The sequence below is a fragment of the Stegostoma tigrinum genome, chromosome 13 (genome assembly GCF_030684315.1).
Source record: "Stegostoma tigrinum isolate sSteTig4 chromosome 13, sSteTig4.hap1, whole genome shotgun sequence".
Taxonomy (NCBI): domain Eukaryota; kingdom Metazoa; phylum Chordata; class Chondrichthyes; order Orectolobiformes; family Stegostomatidae; genus Stegostoma; species Stegostoma tigrinum.
The window spans coordinates 50,326,963-50,345,494 of record NC_081366.1 but is presented as its reverse complement, the minus strand read 5'-3'; the positions used below and the strand labels follow the sequence as shown (position 1 = coordinate 50,345,494).

At 39.6% G+C, this 18,532-nt stretch overlaps 1 protein-coding gene across 4 annotated transcripts in view; it reads left to right on the top strand.

Moving 5' to 3' along the window:
- Positions 1-18,532, top strand: part of sh3pxd2b (SH3 and PX domains 2B) — a 266,404-nt gene that overhangs the window by 110,525 nt on the left and 137,347 nt on the right. For all 4 annotated transcript variants that reach the window (XM_048543297.2, XM_048543298.2, XM_048543299.2 and 1 more), the window contains exon 4: positions 13,845-13,921. In XM_048543297.2, the coding sequence (XP_048399254.1) occupies positions 13,845-13,921 (77 nt within the window). The remainder of the gene's footprint in view (positions 1-13,844; positions 13,922-18,532) is intronic.

Below are 18,532 nucleotides of genomic sequence, written 5' to 3'. Positions count from 1 at the left end.
TTAAATCTTTTTTTTCAGAACCACAAAATTGATTTAGAGAAAATTACTTTTTAATATTTGCCAGTTATGTCGTATGTATCTGGAATTAAACTCTTGTATTTTGCTTTAATTGAAGCATTCCAAAAACCTCGTTGAAATATTTCTGTCGGAATGTAAATTCCTCTCTGATTTTGTTAGCTGTCAGAGTAGTCAAATACTTGCATTTGCATTCACTATAAGTATTAATTCAGCTGCAGATTGGGAGGTTTTTTTGGGAGGTGGGGTACAGAGAAGGTGAACAGCAGATTTCTATTAACCGAATTGAATTATTGTAGTATGCTGCCAGAAAATCTGTAAGATATTCCAGTGGTCTTTCCAGAGTAACACCCAGTAAATCTTTGATCAGTCAAACTTTGTAAAAGTGTTCTTTTGGTTTTCTAATGCTTTCTCCTATTTAAGGGCAGCACAGTGGCTCAGTGGTTAACACTGCAACCTCACAGCACCAGAGACCCAGGTTCAATTCCAGCCTCGGGCGACTGTCTGTGTTGGAGTTTGCACATTCTCCCTGTGTCTGTGTGGGTTTCCTCCGGGTGCTCCTGTTTCCTCCCACAGTCCAAAGATGTGCAGCCTAGGTGGATCAGCCATGCTAAATTGCCCATAATGTTCAGGGATGTGTGGGTTATAGGGGGATGGGTCTGGGTGGGATGCGTCAAGGGCGGAGTGGACTTGTTGGGCCGAAGGGCCTGTTTCCATACTGTAGGGAATCTAATCTAATCTTTAACCGATGTTTTTGCCTTGAATCATTTTCAGATCCATCTTGGTAACACACGTTTATTTTTCCAGTAACAGCTCTACTGCATAATACTGCATTAATTTAAAAAATACACTGAAAGCCAGTGGCAAACCTTCATACAACACTACTACCTGTGGAAATTTTCCCAGACAATGTCATCACTCAGAATTCTATTACTTGTAAAGAAAAGTTTAAACATTAAGTTGCAAAACTAGATCTGCTGTTCTAAAGCTCCACAGATGCTAATTCCGTTGAGTAATTGCCCAGTTTTGTACAGTGGGAGAGTAGATAAAAGGTTATTTGACCCCAGAAATGTCCTAGCCCTATTCAAACCCCACGAATGCTCATAACCAATAATATATAGTAGTCAAAGTTATTGCTAATTGCTACTTTTCCTGAATTTGTCAATGCAGATACTCTTCCCACTCTTCTTCCTTCAGCTAGACTGGTTCAGTCCACATTGGCCAGGGATTCAACAAGGAACCTTCAGATAATCTAATGTACTTTTCTTTACTAATGGAGGCACCTTGGATTATAAAATCATTAAAAATACGGGAATGGGGGCACTTGAGTAATTACAGGGTAGAAACACTACAGTAAAACTGAATATCGGGTGCTGTCTATAATGGGTGGACATTCCAACAAATCAAACTTCCCTTATTCCATGTGAATGAATTGCTATATCTATATTTAAATGTATTTAGCTAAGTAATCATTGTCTTTCTTTCTTTTTAATGCCTTATCAGCATCAACTGATTTCTTTTTTGTTCTCCTTTTCCCAGTCCAGGAATGTGACTTTCCTTTCATCAGTGGACCCTTAAAATATTGGATTTGAATGTTGGTATGTTTGACTCCAGATGTCAATCCTCCAAAGGGAGGTAGCAAAAATGATTGAATAAAAGATGAATATCCCAGTGTTTTGAGATTGCGAAACATCCTGAAAACACATGAGATTGTTCCCTCCTTAAATTTCATCCTTTCATGGAAGTTACATGGTCTAAATTAACATTTACTGAGACATGCTGGGACCAAGTGTAATACGTTTCAAATCTGATTTTGAATTCATTTCAGTGATTTAACAGAAATTCCCAAGGATCTCATTATTGTTGCAAGAATTTTTTTTTATCTGTGCAGACTTTTGGCAGAATTCCCAATGTCAGATTCTGTTGGCTTGTGCATCATGCTCTGGACACGGGACTTAAAGGCAATGACACAATCCAAAGAAGCAAAGAATTCTATAAATCTATTATCTTATTCAAACAGTTTGCTGTATGGGGATGGCTGGTTGAACTGGAAATGTTACATTCATTCTGCAAGGAAAATGCAGAAGTGACGAGGGAAGCGTGAAAATTTTCTTGGTACTATTTAGGCGATCGAGAAGGAGGTGACGTAGCTATGATAGAAGTATTATACTACATTTATGCGATGAAACATAACCCTTGGTTTTCTGAAAGAAACCTGTCTAGAAATGTAGACGGGAATTTGGGGACCGCTTTGCAGAACACCTCCGCTCAGTTCGCATCCACTGTACCCGGTGCGGCTTCCTCTACATTGGGGAAACCAAGCAGAGGCTTGGGGACCGCTTTGCAGAACACCTCCGCTCAGTTCGCATCCACTGTACCCGGTGCGGCTTCCTCTACATTGGGGAAACCAAGCGGAAGCTTGGGGACCGCTTTGCAGAACACCTCCGCTCAGTTCGCATCCACTGTACCCGGTGCGGCCTCCTCTACATTGGGGAAACCAAGCGGAGGCTTGGGGACCGCTTTGCAGAACACCTCCGCTCAGTTTGCAACAAACAACTGCACCTCCCAGTCGCAAACCATTTCCACTCCCCCTCCCATTCTCTTGATGACATGTCCATCATGGGCCTCCTGCACTGCCACAATGATGCCACCCGAAGGTTGCAGGAACAGCAACTCATATTCCGCCTGGGAACCCTGCAGCCATATGGTATCAATGTGGACTTCACCAGTTTCAAAATCTCCCCTTCCCCCACTGCATCCCTAAACCAGCCCAGTTCATCCCCTCCCCCCACTGCACCACACAACCAGCCCAGCTCTTCCCCCCCACCCACTGCATCCCAAAACCAGTCCAACCTGTCTCTGCCTCCCTAACCGGTTCTTCCTCTCACCCATCCCTTCCTCCCACCCCAAGCCGCACCCCCAGCTACCTACTAACCTCATCCCACCTCCTTGACCTGTCCGTCTTCCCTGGACTGACCTATCCCCTCCCTACCTCCCCACCTACACTCTCTCCACCTATCTTCTTTACTCTCCATCTTCGGTCCGCCTCCCCCCTCTCCCTATTTATTCCAGTTCCCTCCCCCCATCCCCCTCTCTGATGAAGGGTCTAGGCCCGAAACGTCAGCTTTTGATGCCTAACCGGAATTTGTATTGATTTCTGCATTACATGTGGAAATGTTTCCTGAGAGGCTTATTTTTCTGTATTGGTATGTAAAACCAAGTATAAAATCAGCACGATCCAATAGAACAAAGAATATAAAATGGCACAGCAGAGGGAAAGGCCCTTCGGCCCATCATGCCAACCATGATGCTATTCTAAACTAATTGCATCTGCCTGCACATGGCCCATATCCTTGTATTCCCATCCTATTCATGTCTGTCTAAATGCTTGTTAGATGTTGCTATCAGATATGCTTCTACCATCTCCACTGGCAGCATATTTCAGGCACCACCTATCCTCCAAAAAAACAGCCTACTATGAGAGATCTTGTCAAATACTTTAGTAAAGCCTATGCACAAAGGACAACAAAGAGCAATACAACACAGGAACAGGCTGTTTGTCCTGTGCCAACACATTTGCCCTTCTGTACAAAAATTGTCTTCACTAACAGGATCCATATCCATCTATTCCCTTCCTGTTCATGTATTAATCCAGGTACTCTGTGAATGCTGCTATTATATCTGCTTGCACTACCTCCTCTGGCAGCACGTTCCAGGCAGCCGCCCTTTATGTGAAAAACATGCCTCGCACATCTCTTTTAAACTTCTTACCTTGCATCTTGAACCTGTGTCGCCTGGGAATTGACCCCTCCACCCTGGGAAAAAGCCTCATACTTTCCACTCTATCCATGTCATTCACAATCTTATGAACTTCTATCAGGTAGCCTCTCAATCTCCTGTGTCCCAGTGAAAACAAACCTAGTCTGTCCACCCTTTCTTCATAGCTATAATTTTCCAGATGAGACAACATCTTGGTTAACCTTTTCTATACCCTCTCCAAAGCATCCACATCCTTCTGGTAGTGTGGTGACCAGGATTACATGCAATATTCCAAGTGTGGGTTTCCGCCGGGTGCTCCGGTTTCCTCCCACAGTCCAAAGACGTACAAGTTTGGTGGATAGGCCATGCTAAATAGTCCATAGTGTTCAAAGATGTGTAGGTTTGGTGCATTAGCTACGGGAATTACAGGGAAACGGTTAGGAGATGTGTCTGGGTGGGATGGCTTTCAGAAAGCCTGTGTGGACTTGTTGGGCTGAAAGGCTTGTTTCCACACTGTGGGGATTCTATGATTCTAAAGTTCTATAAATCTTCAGCATAACTTGTCTATCCGTACACTTACTGCCCCTTCCAATGAAAGCAGGCATGCCATAGGCCATTTTTTACTACCTTATCTACCTGCGTTACCACCTTCAGTGATCTGAGGAGCAGCACACCCAGATCACTCTGCATATCAATACTTCTAAGGGTTCTGCCATTCACTGTATAATTTCCACTTGTACTTTATCTTCCAAAGTGCATAACCTCATATTTGTCCAGATTAAACTCCATCTGCTATTTTTCTGCCCATGCCTTCAACTGATTTATATCCTGCTGTATCCTCTGGTAATCTTCCTCACGATCTGCAACTTCACCAATATTTGTATCATCAGCAAACTTACTTATTAGACTAACATCCACTGGCCCCTCTTCAGTCATCATCGTCAATTCCTTGGATTTGTGAGACAAGAATTCCCCCCCCACACAGCCATTCTGATTACCCCTAATAAGTCCATTATTTTTTCAAATATGAGTAAATCCTAAGAATCTTCTCCAGTAATTTTCCTGCCTCTGATGTAAGGAATATTAGCCTATAATTTCTTGGAATATTCCTGTTGCCCTTCTTAAACAAAGGAATAACATTGGCTATTCTCCAGTGTTTTGGGACTTTGCCAGTGGTTAAAGAGGATACAAAGATCTCTGTCAAGGCCACAGCTATCTCCTCCCTTGTCTCACTCAACATCATGGGATAGATCCCATCAGGCCCTCGGACTTATCCACTTTAATGATTTTTAATACATCCAACATCATCTCCTTATTAATATTGACATGGCCTAGAATATCAACATTCATCTCCCTAATCTTACCAGCATCCATGTCCTCCTCCTTGGTGGATATTGATGCAATGTACTCAGTAAGGACCTCACTGACTTTCTCTGGCTCCAAACATAAATTCCCTCCTTGCATCCTTGAGTGGGCCTACCCCTTCCTAGCTACCCTCTTGCTGCTAATATACATATGAAAATGTCTTGGGATTCTTCTTAATGCTACTTACCAAGGACATTTCATGGCTCCTTTTAATACTCCCAACTCCCTGTTTAAGACCTTTCCTGCTTGCTTTACATTCCTTAAGAAACGTGTTTCATTTCAGTTTTCTAAGCCTTAAATATGTTTCCTTCTACTTTTTGACTAAACTTTCATCCTCACAAAGACATGCTGGCCCTGATCAACTAGCCTTTTAAAAGACTCCCATGTGGATTTACCCTCAGACAGCTGCCCCAAGTTGTAATTAGTTTTCTCTCAAATTATCACTTTCATCCAAGGATCAGTCTTATCCTTATGTGTAATGATGTTAAAACTTATGAAATTATGATCATTGTTCTCAAAATGAAACTTCAATTGCCTGACTAGACTCATTCCCAATACCAATATGGCCCCTTCCCTAGTTGGACAATGTACGTATTGTTTCAAGAAACCATCATGGACACACCTAACATTCTGCACCATGTTAAGCATATGGCACTAAGGAAGTCCCACTCAATACTGAGGAAATTAAAAGCATTCAGTATAAACTCTTTTTATATCTTTCCGTGATCTGCCTACATATCTGTATATCAGGCTGTTGGGAGGTCTATAGTACAACCCCATCATAATGATTGCACCTTTCCCACTCCTGTGCTGTACCATATAGCCTTGCTGGATGAGTCCTCCAAAATCTCCTCTCTTATTACAGTTGTAACATTTTCCTTAAGCAGTAAGGCAAATCTCCCAGCTGTCATTTGTAATAAAAGTGTAATTCTAAAGCAATTTAAAAAGTTATTTTGAAATGATTAATTTCGCTTTAGAAGGTAAACACAGAGCCTTTACGCAAAATCATTGTTATCCAAAGTGAGTAGGGGTGTAGACTTCCTGCAGATAATAGGAAAAGCCAATACTCCTACTATGTAACTGCCCTTTGTATGGTGAAGGACTATGCAATCAAACTGAACAATTCTGAGAGCAAAGCACTTTGGGTCTGGGGCTGACCTTGTGAGTACACAGCAGCAAATCAGCAACAAACGAGGAATGAGTGTATTATGGTTTAGTAGATTTATCTTTGTAAAACTAGCAGATTTGACTGATTAGAGTGTAAATAGAGCTTCATGGAAGTATTGCTGTATCATTTAGTGGCCTGGTAAGAGCAATCCATACTTTTTAATGACAAGAAATATGAATCATTTGTTTAATCTGAGTTTAACCCTGTTGAGATTTCTTACATTTGTCATCAAGCTTAATGGAAAGTCATTGATATCTGGTTTAAACTCTAATTTCTTGATGCAACAGATTTGACAGTGGATCCACTACTATGTATATAATTAGAGATTTATTTGCATACTTTCACTAGAATGTCAAGTTTTGTTTTGGCAGCATCTATCATGAGTATTAGGAGGAATAAATGTATGTTAAAATTGTTAGAATCTGAATTATTCAGACTGATCATTTATCTGATGCAAATTTCCTCAATAAAATTAAAATTAGAGCCTCCCACTCTTAAACCACAAATATGCTATGACTATGCAAGGATGTCCTATCTATTATGCATAAATGGCCAGAATTCCCTTAGCCATCTAGATCGTTGCATCCTTTTCCTTTAAAGAATCATGACATGTAGCATTGACTTCCAATGAGTGCTCATGCAAGTTTCGTGTGTGTGTTTATTTAGAAATGTATTGGTTCAAGAATTTATGTAAAACTGTTGCAAATATAGTATAAGCTATTGAACCACAAAAAAGTGCAATTTAAAAAATGTTATTCAGCCTATTTCTCTTGAGTTATTGAAGAATTACTGTTAGTTTCGCACTAAAGGAAAGCAAGGCATAGCATCAAGCAAGAGATAAAGAACACAACCTTGGACCTCCAAGTCATCCTGGAGGGACGCAGGGGAGAAGCACTGAAAAGAGAATGGGTAAATTCCACTCTTTGTACAAAGTGCTAAAAAATCCTGAATCCTAACAGGTTTTTATAGACATTTTAATGGCTTTGGTCGTTGGAATATTCAGAATCTGAATAGAAATACCCCAGCATGAAGACCAGCAGAGTGGTTTTACATTAATATTAGAGTGCTTGAATATATTCCAATTTCCCAGATTAAAAATGGATGATTCTAGCATGCCGTGATGATTGAATACTTTTTCATGACTATGGTATCCATTCTGTCCCAAAAAATGAAGGACCTGAATCTGGGCATGGTACATTGAACGATAATGTGAATTTAAAAATATCTCCAACTTTGTTTTTGCATATTTAACAGATTATACAGTATAATGTGGTAAAAAGCCATTGCGTATTTTAAAAGTCTTAAAAGTTAAGGCATTTGCAAGGTAATTACTGCAGAAAACTATTTTTCCAATTCCTTTTGAGTGAGAGTGTTTATATGTGAGCCTAAGCTATGGATGAATTCTTTGTTTTTAGAGGAAGACTGCTGTCACTATAAGGCTGAGAAGAACCAGGGGAAGCTGAGGAAATCAAAAATGCGTTTTTCCAGGAAAAGGAAACCCGTCAGGATTTTCTTTTGAATGGAACATTGCCTTGTGTGGTCTTGGCTGCCTTATGACACAACACGTTTGCATCTCAAACTCAAATTGTTTAGAGTTTTATCATAGCAACAGGATGCCTGGTTTCTAAAAAGTGTCTTTCAGAACCTATGACTGCCTCCAGAATGATGTTCTCTAGATTACTAATCTAGAGAACATTTGGACAGTTTGGCCACATGAAAGGATGTAGGATGTGAATCAGATTTTAGAAATAATGCGTATGTCATCTATTCCCGCAGTCTAAATGCCCACAGTTGCCGATGGCTAGTCATTTGAATTACTTTTTGGCATTTGGTAAAGTCTTTATTTAAATTACCAAGGCCTTGAGCCTGAGGGTGATAACTTCCTAAGTGTTCATTAATTTTGTTAATTGTTATGATTGGTTTTGTATAATGTCATAACTGTCTTATGTTGTATACTAAGCACTGGTGGCTTAGAGTTAGGGTAGAGTGCTACTGCCAATTCTCCCTTCAATGCTGTTTCTTGATTAACTTGTTAATTTATTTTTGGTAATCTGTCAAGTTTAGATGATCCAGTTCATACAGAAAAGTTGCAAATGTCATCGTTAATGTAAAATATGAAAAAGTCCCTGTGTATTTGTTGTACATGGTGAAGTATGCCTCAATTAACTTGTGTTATAAAGTTTCTGCACAATGTTTGAAACAAAGAGCAGGTTGTTTTAAGTAGGTTAGGTTCATCAACTCTGACTTAGACACGATGGCAAGTTTTTTTTTGGCAATAACTGTAGCACACTGTAATTTCTACTCTTCACTAAGTAAAATTACATCTCTTCCTGCCAGCTTTTCATCAACTAAACTAGGGACCATGCTAATCAAGAGCTTACAGGTAGATTAGTTTCCAGAATTCTGGATTTAATTAGCCCTGAGAGACTTGTTGATATGAATTTTTCACAAATCACGTCTGAAGTTCAAAATTGGTTTCAGCAATTGCTGCATTTTTTATCCTTTATTCATTCATTCATTGTTGACTAGGCAGCATTTATTGCCCATCCCTGATTGTCCAGAAGATGGTTAAGAGTCAACCACATTGCCGTGGGTCTGGAATCACATGTAGGCAAGGCAAGGTAAGAATGGCAGTTTCCTTCATTAGTGAACCAGACGGGTTTCTCCCAACAATTGACAATGGATTCACGGTCATCATTTAATTCTTAATTCTGGCTATTATTGAATTCAAATTCCACCATCTGCCATGGTAGGATTCAACTTGAGTCCTCAGAATATTAGCTGGATCTCTGGATTAACAGTCCAGCAATAATACCACTAGATCATCGCATCCCCTTCCAATGGTTGGAACCATTGAAAGTTTTTAATTTGCTGTATTTTTTTTGAATGGATGTCACTACTATAACCTTATGATTGTTTTGCTTAGGTTCAGAAATACTTCTGGCAATGCGTAAAAGTCAAACACGCTGTTGATTGTGACAATACCATCTTGATCAAAATGCGTCAAGTGAACCCTGAACTTCTGTCACCTCTCAAATTATAACTGTGATGACAGAATCATGAACATCATTGAGCTAAAACCTCAAGTCTGTAAATGTGTCTAATTGTTTTAACCTGTAAACCTGAGTGTACTTATTTGTAGATTTCATACTCTATTTGAAATGGCCATCAGTATTGCTTGAGTTTTGAAGTATACCTTGCAATACTACAGTTTTTGGAAAATATGTCAGCAAATGACACCAGTTGACATATTAATGAATGTTGCCAATGCAAATGAGCCATATCAGCTCTGACATAGATGTCTCATTCTTGCATGTTTTATCCTGGAGATGTTTAATTAAAGTGGTAAATAGGTGCTCATTGATAATGATGGAAATGAGGCATTTTTAAGGTTGTGTGGAGTTTTGCCTTTAGAGTGATTGTAATTGTGATAGTATGTATTACAGGCTTTCTTCTCATTTGTGTTTATAAATTAATTTTACTTCTGTCAGAGACTGCTTACTCTTGGAATAATTGAATTCATGTAGTGTGAAAGGAGGCTATTCAGCCCATGGAGTCCACATCGACCCTCCAAAAAGCATCCCGCGCAGACCGAACGCTATCCTATCCCTGTAACCCTCCATTCTCCATGGCTAACCCACCCAGCATATACAGGCCAGGACTTAATGGACAAGTTGGTATGGCCAATCCATCTAACCTGCATTTCTTTGGACTGTGGGAGGAAACTGGAGCACCCAGAGGAAACCCAAAAGGACAGGGGGAAAACGTGCAAACTGCACACAGTCAGCTGTGGTTGGGATCAAACCTGGTCCCTGGTGCTGAGAGGCAGCAGTGCTAACCACTGAGCCACCCCTCTTGTTTGAGAACTGTTTCAAACTGGTCTATCTTGAGTATCTCACTGAGTGACAATATAGAAGTTACAAACGTAGTCCTTGTGAATGCTGATGAGCTATTCAGTAATGGAAGACAACTGATTTGAACCTGGTTGTGTTCTCTCTGACATCCTACTTGTGTTCTTTCCAGCAGGAGTCTCTGGAAATGTAATTGAGAACACATCCTTGCGAGAGGTCATGCGATCAATGATAGGATATCATATGCTGATTAGAGGATCATGTTGTTTTGATCTTATTAGCTGAAGTTTCATAGTGCAAAGAAAAGGTGACATTAGTTTGTTTGTTCTATTTGAACTGTGCACAATGCCAAACTGCTCTTTATAACAGGACACCTCAGTGGAGCTCCAGTGATCTGTGTTGCTCCTAACATCATTAGATTCTTGAGAGCTGATTGGAAAGGTCATATGAAGCAGGTCAGAAGTGCCTGTGACATCCTAAAGATGGACTTTGGTTTCTGAATCTGAGCATTAATCGGCAAAGAGCCGATTAGAATCTATCAATTAAATTATGTAAACCCTCGAAGTTATTGACTCAAGCTTTTAGAAGTCGATCATCATTCTCTCTATAGAGTCTCTCATAATCTGAGTGGTACTAATTTTGATTAGGAGGTCTGTTTGCAAGCTAGAAGATGTGGAGATGATTGATCACTTGCATCATTTTGCGTAATGATGCTGAATCCTTCACTGATGTTGCCACTGCGGATGCCATTTTATTTCGGTATAATTTCTGCCATCTGTGTCAGATCTGCTGAGGCAGGCCTCTGAACACGTGCAAGCATTCTCTTCATTTTGTGAGCTTCACATGTATGAATGCTTTTTGGAGGGTTGATGTGGACTCCATGGGCAGAATAGTGTTATGCCGTCAATCTCTCCTGGTAAATATTTCTGTGTTATTGAATGAGAGGGAGAAATAGTATGAATGATTGTGTGGATAAATACTTGTTTTATAGAACTGAAGGTTCCTTCCTTCCTCTTACAGCTCAGTGGCATCCTAATTCTGTTAGCTAGCATGATTGTTTCCATATCCTTTACATGTCCCAAATCCTGTTAACCAGCTATTCAATCTGTGTGGTTGTAATGCATCAATCTCCCCATTTTAAAGATTCCAAAAGCAGGTTCTCGTCAAGATCTGTGTTCGGTGTCAAGCATTCTCTTCATTTTGTGAGCTTCACATGGTCCAGATATTTACATGCAGTTTCAATGATGCACAAAAAGAATGTAGAACACATGTGTAGAACACATTATGTAAACCCTGGAAGTTATTGACTCAAGCTTTTAGAAGTCGATCGTCATTCTCTCCATAGAGTCTCTCATAATCTGAGTGGTACTAATTTTGATTAGGAGGTCTGTTTGCAAGTTAGAACATGTGGAGATGATTGTTTCAGAAACAACTGATTTTCAATGACACTTTCTGAGCAATGATGATTCTCTTGTAAATGTTAATCACAAAAGATCAGTGCAAACTGAGAAGGTATTTTTGTAAATTTCTCATTCTAGCTATTCCTTGGTCTCTGTATGGAATGGGCAGTTTGGTGTCACAGGATTTAGAGACAGGGCAGGAAACTGGAATTAAGGTAGAAGATTAGCGACAACCATGCTGCACAGAGGAGAAAGCTCAGAAACTAGGAGAAAATGTAATAGCATAATGAAGCTTAATGCCGTGTTTCCAATTGCTGTCCACATAAATCTATCTTAATGGCACCAGGAGGGGGAATGTATACCCTAATGTATAATAATACTAGTTAAACAGCATTTAATCCAGAAAATTCAGTTAATTTAATCCTGAATAATTGTCAGTCAAATGCCAATAAAAGAAATGGGTCACCTTCTACTCTGGCCATGAAGTGCGTTGTTTCCAACTATGTAATTTGGCGTTTTGAGCCTTACTAGTTGAAGGTGTGAGACACCAGGGAACAACTGACTTGTCTGCAGTGAAAATCCTCAGGGATTAACCAAATTGGTACCAACCTAGCGAAGGTGCAACACAGGATTGCATGCATGCACACATCATAAAATAATTATCGACAGAGCTGAGCAGACTTAGTCTAACAAAGAGAACAAATGTCTGTAGCTCAAACTGAAAGTTGGGTTTTGGAATTAAAAGCACATTCCAACCCTCAAATATAAGTGAAAGAGCTAATTTTGAGGTGTTTGCAAGCTTCTTAAGCCAGATATGGTGAGTGAATTCTGGTCATCTTATGCTCAAAGACACACTGTAATAAATATTGGTTCTTCAGCTGATTCAATTCCCAATCAGATATATTAGAAACAGGGAAGCAGACAATATCCCCGTATGACCATTGCAGACCTGTCCACTCAAGCTAGCCATACACTACCTTAAATATTGCAGTGCACATATAATGCCGGAAACAACCAAACAACATGGAGAACACTTGACTGTAATTATTTTTAAATAACTTATTTGGGCATGGAATGACTCATCTCCGGGGCAGGTGGGACTGCCTACTAGCACAGGGGTAGGAACATGACTGTATGTACCTCAAGATCCTACAATAATATTGATGTATATCTTATCCAAAAAATATAGCGTAATCTAATTTGACCAATAGCCATTATATCAGCACATTCTCGATCGTTAGTAAAATGATGGAAGAAGTCATCAATAGTGTTATTCAGTGCCATCTACAATTCAATAATCTGTTTACCAATGCATAATTTGGCTTTCCACCAGAACCTCAACTCCTGAATTCAGTGTTGAGCTAGGGGTGGAGGCAGAGCCGAATGTCGTAGGACAGATGTGACTCACTGTTTTTGATACCGAAGACTAGAAAGCTTGATCAGTCTTATTAGGGAAACTACCAGTTTCTAGCTTTTTACAATTAGTCCAGAAAGGACTAATGCTTTTACCAGACTTGATGCAAAGCACGATGTGAAGCTGGATGAACACAGCAGGCGAAGCAGCATCAGAGGACCATCAGACGGTTCTCGACCTGAAAGTCAAACTTTCCGGCTCCTCTGATGCTGCTTGACCTGCTGTGTTCATCCAGCTTCACACTGTGTTATGTCAGATTCTCCAGCATTGGCAGTTCCTACTATCTTTGATGCAAAGCATAGTGAGTTATCCTTTTAACGACTTGTCTGGCTGCATATGCAAACCAAATAGGCCAAAATGTCTTCAGCAACATCTTGTTGTGGTCTGTTAAATTCTGCACAATGATACTGAGCAAAAGATGCAAAAATATTCAAATCAATAATATAAAATTAATTGATTATTTGATATGTTTGATCTTACTGTGTTTTGCAGTTATATCCGCTGGTTTTGTGTTATGTTGAAGAAGTTAACGGCCCCATTTCCTAAATGTAAAATCTTTTGCTGCAAGTACTTTTGATACTGTATTGAGGTTTTAATGATTTGAGCATTTTTATCATATACCCTTTCAGTCCAGTAAAAATACTTATAAAAAATTATTTTGAGATTTGCTACAGAAAGATTTCAGTATATTTTAAGTAGTTATCAGCATGTAGACATTCCCAATGGACACCTGCAATGATTGGAAGATTTGATTCCTTCCTAGGTTAACAAGGTTATTGCAGATTTGATACTGTTTTCTCCTTACATCGACCATGAAGGAGGACTAATGGATATGTTATTTTCTAAGAAGATGTTATCTATTTGCTTTGCAGGTAAAATTCTCTTCAGACGAAGTCACATCAGGGATGTAGCAGTCAAGAGGCTCAAACCAATTGATGAATACTGCAGGGTAAGTTCAGGAGGCACAACTAATGATCTTGAGCTCACTTCTGGCTTGTGATCCTTGAGAACTCAGATTGAGACAAATGTTTGCTTATGTAGTCCGTCTACAGTTAAAGCATAAGAGGTGGCAGACAGGAAAGCACAACAGTAGACTACTGTCTGAAATCATGAGAGTACCAAGTCTGTGCCAAAAATACACCAACAATTGCACTTCTGTAGTCAGATGTTTCCACTGAGTACTCTATTACTTTCCCAAGTATCAAAAGACTTTTCATTCCTATTATGGGATATTACATTTGCCCAGGTGAGAAAGAACACTAAATAGCTTATCTTCGGTTTGTGTAATTTACTCTTCTATCTTATAGCGAAAATGCTTCTTTTTAGAATGAAAATAATAGTTCAGCCTTGTGCACCAATACATGTTACCCTGTATGCTCAGGAAGCTGCCAAGGGATTTCATTTGTGAGAGCAACTGCGATGGGTTGGACAGTCATGCCAACCACACTAGTTTTAGTTTTATGTTAATGTTTATCGAATAATTTCTGCATTTTAGAATGCTAATTCAGTGAGAAACAAAACATTTGTTATTACGTCACAAATAACATAGTATATGACCATGGTAAATGATCTCTCCTCATACTTTTTGAACTGTCTGCAGCCTTTGACATGATTGATCACACTGCCCTCTTTCAGTATCTCTCCACTATTCGTAGGTTGGTTGGACTGTGCTCAGCTGGTTGCCAATCCATCAGTCCAATAGAAGGCAATCACTTCCAGTCACCACACTTGATTTCCTCAACTACCCCCACTTCTCCATTCCCAAAGATCTATCTTTGCTTCCATGCCCAGTTCTGTATCTATCTGTGTGTTATCAGTCACTGGCATTATCTACAAATACCATTAGAGTCTGCACAACCATTGACTACACACAGCTGTAAATCGCCAGCAACATCTCACTTTTTCTTGAAATTCTCAGTTTGTTTGTCTGACATTCAGTACTGGATGAGTAAGAATTTCTTCAGACTGCATTTTAGAAAGACTGAGACCATTGTCATGACTCCCAGCCATTATCTGTGTTCCGTAGCCACAGACTCCATCCCCCTTCCAGTCAAGAGTCTGAAACAGACTGGTCACGAACTTTGTGACTTTCTGTTTCTGAACCATCAGTCATACACTTGCTCCATCACCAGGACTTCTTAACCCCACTAATCCCTTGTTTTTGAATTGCTTCATGGTTTTGCCTCTCCCTATTGCTGTAATCCATACCAGCCACACACTCCTGAGATACCTGTGCTCTTCTAGTCTTGGCCTCATGTGGATTCTGATTTTAATCGCTCCCTCGTTGATCTTGTTTTCAGCTACCTAGTCCAAAAATTTGCAGGTTAGGTGGATTGGCTGTGGTAAATTGCCCATAGTGTTCAGGAGGTGTAGATGATCAGGGGATGTGTTTGGGTCGGATGCTCTGAGGATTGGTGTGGACTTGTTGGGCCAAAGGCCCTGTTTCCACACTGTAAGGATTCTATAAAATTCTATAAATTCTAAGCTCTCATTCTATTCCTAATCTCTCTGCCTTTTTCTTTCTCTCTCCTCCTTTAAGGTGCTTCTTACAAACTATCTCTTTAATATATCTTTGTGTTATCTCATCATGTTTAAGTATTAAGTACTAAGTATTAAGAGTAATGTAATTCTCTTGTGAAGCACCTTCATGTTCTGCTGCTTTAAAGGTGTTATAGAAATAAAAATTGTTGCAAAAGTATATTACAACAAGTTAATGTAGAATATTTAATATTGTAGTTTTGCAGGAATGTTATCAGACACATGTGTTGATGTATTAAGCAGTAATATTTGTCAATTGATGGGAGGAAACAAGAGGAAAATATATAGCATGTTTTAAAATGTTTTGCATGGCCTTAATGAAAACATCAGCAAGGTGAAGTAAAAAGTGAAATTTTCCCGTACCAAACAACATTTTTTATTGTTATCGTTCACTTTCTGACAGCATGTACTAATATTCACAGTTCTAAGGTGGAAGCACTTAAGATAATGGTAATGCATGTTGAAGTTAATATCTTTTATTCTATACAGCCTGGTCTTTTCTTATAATTCAAATATTTTGACATTATTGGTTCCTATGTTGTTCCAAAGCATGACAGTTCTGTTTCCCTTTGACATCCAACTATATATTATACTTTATGTGTCAGAGACCAGGACCTGACGCAGAGTTTTATGTCAGTGTCCAGTAACAGAGCCAATGCTCACGTGGAAGTAGGGCCAGGATCCTGGGCAGTAGGAGCAGCGGGTCCCCTTATTTCTGTCTTTAACACTGCCATAGACTTTGACTCAGTGTCATGAAATCAACGTGACTAGCATGCTGTTGGAGGTGGACTTTTCCTTTATCATGACTAATGTTCATTGAACATAGAGTAAAATGGGCACCACCCTCAAAACTTGGTTCTGAAATCATGACATCCAAGATCATATTAGTATGGAAAGTTGTAGCATCTGAAGATAGTTATTCAAGTATTTTCACTTTCATCAAAAGAAGCTTTCTTGCTCAACCCATAAAAATATCATCTGCAAACTACAATGATTCTTTCTAGTCTGTTCCAATTTTTCCAGTAAGAATCAGTTTCCTTATACAATTCATTCACTTCGTTGGCTATTCATCTGGTTTCTGCCAATTCCTGAAGTGACATTGCTTCTCTGGGGAAGGTTGTTGCCATAGTAATTGTTGCTGCTGATCCATTGCTTTCATTGGAGAACTGTTGAGGTCTGAGACTGAAGCTTGGTGAAATCTATCTGCATGTCAGCTATCTGCCACGGAGAAGCAATTTGTTTGGTTGTATGTATATCATCACGACTGCGGACATTTATCTGACATGAGCTGACATTTGTTGACTGCATTTTACATTTGCCCTTTGACTTGGTTTCCAGTTGTCAGTCTGGGCAATTATTTCACAGTTTGTCAAAATGAAATTTGGCTTTGTGTTGTTTCACTTTGATCTTGTCAGCCATGCTTGTTACTACTTTTGGCTTGAGTAGATTTTAACTACTGGAACATCTGGTTGTGATGTGATATTAGCTGCCACACTGGACTACTTTTCATGTCTTGAGTAGGTATGTTTCTTCCCACAGATACTGCCAGACCTGATGAGTTTCATCAGCAATTTCTGTTTTTGTTTCAGTTTTCCAGTATCTGCATTCTTTGTTTTACTTCTTCTTTCTAAGATTGCCTTTACACATTTGTGCTGGATCTAGTTGATCTTTTAACAATCCCTTTGGCAATTTTCACTGCGACCTCAAAATTTCCATTTCCTTAGGAATATGGTAAAGATGTTTCTTAGTGTAGAATTTCCCAATCATCTCTGAAGTGTCTGATTTTTTCACTTGTGAGCTGAGAATGTTTACTGTTTATCACAATGCCATTGTCACTGAGATGCCTTTTACTCACTGCTCTAACTCTTAGTACTCTGAATAGTAGACAACCATGATAAGAAAATCAGTTCCTGTGATAACGAAGAGGTCTGATCCAAAGATCATCCATAGTCTGCCTGTGATGTTAGGAATCATGAGTGGCTTTTTAGTTTGATGTTCATGCAAGCACTGAACAGGTTGATGTAGAACTTTACGTTGTCACTCATTTTTGGCCAGTACAACCGTGCTTGTGTCTTCCCCCAACTGGACTTGATTGCTTGAAGGCTTGTATGGATGGATGTACTTCATGTTTTTTCTTGTGTCTTCATGGATTATGGCTCTGGTCCTTTTGTCCAAGGGACCATCTTGGTGCCCTTTTTGTCCGAGGAACCAAGATATGACTTAACATGTAGATTAAAATGGCACCATTCTGGAGGTGAATTTGTGTGTGTATACAGTAGAACATAGAACATTACAGCACAGTACAGGCCCTTCGGCCTTCGACATTGTGCCGACCTGCCATACCGATCTGAAGCCCATCTAACCTAGACTATTCGTCTCATTTCCGTTTTAAATTTACCCCCTCTAATTTTAAGGCTGTGCCCACAGGTGTTAGTCTCCCTGCCTAACAGAAACAACTTCCTAGCGTCCACCCCTTCTAAGCCATACATTATCTTGTAAGTTTCTATTAGATCTCCCGTCAACCTTTTAAACTCTAATGAGTACAATCCCAGGATCCTTAGGTGTTCATCATACGTTAAACCTGCCATGCCAGGGATCATCCGTGTGAATCTCCGCTGGACACGCTCCAGGGCTAGTATGTCCTTCCTGGATTAATTGTCATCATTAGACTCTTAATTCCGTTTTTGCACTGAATTTCAAATTCCACCATCTGCCATGGCAGGTTCAAACCTGCATTCCTGTTATGTTTTTGTACTGCATTTTCCATGGAATTCCATTTAGGATTGCATTTGAGGATCAAAAGAGTTTTGTTTTCCTTACATCATTTTTCAGAAGTCTAGCTGATAGCTGCATTTGCTTTGCTGTAAGCAAGTCAGGTTGAACCTGACATGTAATGTTTTACAGTGGTGCAAGTGATGTTTCCAGCTGTTCTGGGGACCTCATTTTGTAGTAAAATGAATTATGTTCCTACATAAGTCTGGGTTCAGAGCATGTATGAAAGGAGCTATGTCATAGCAATATC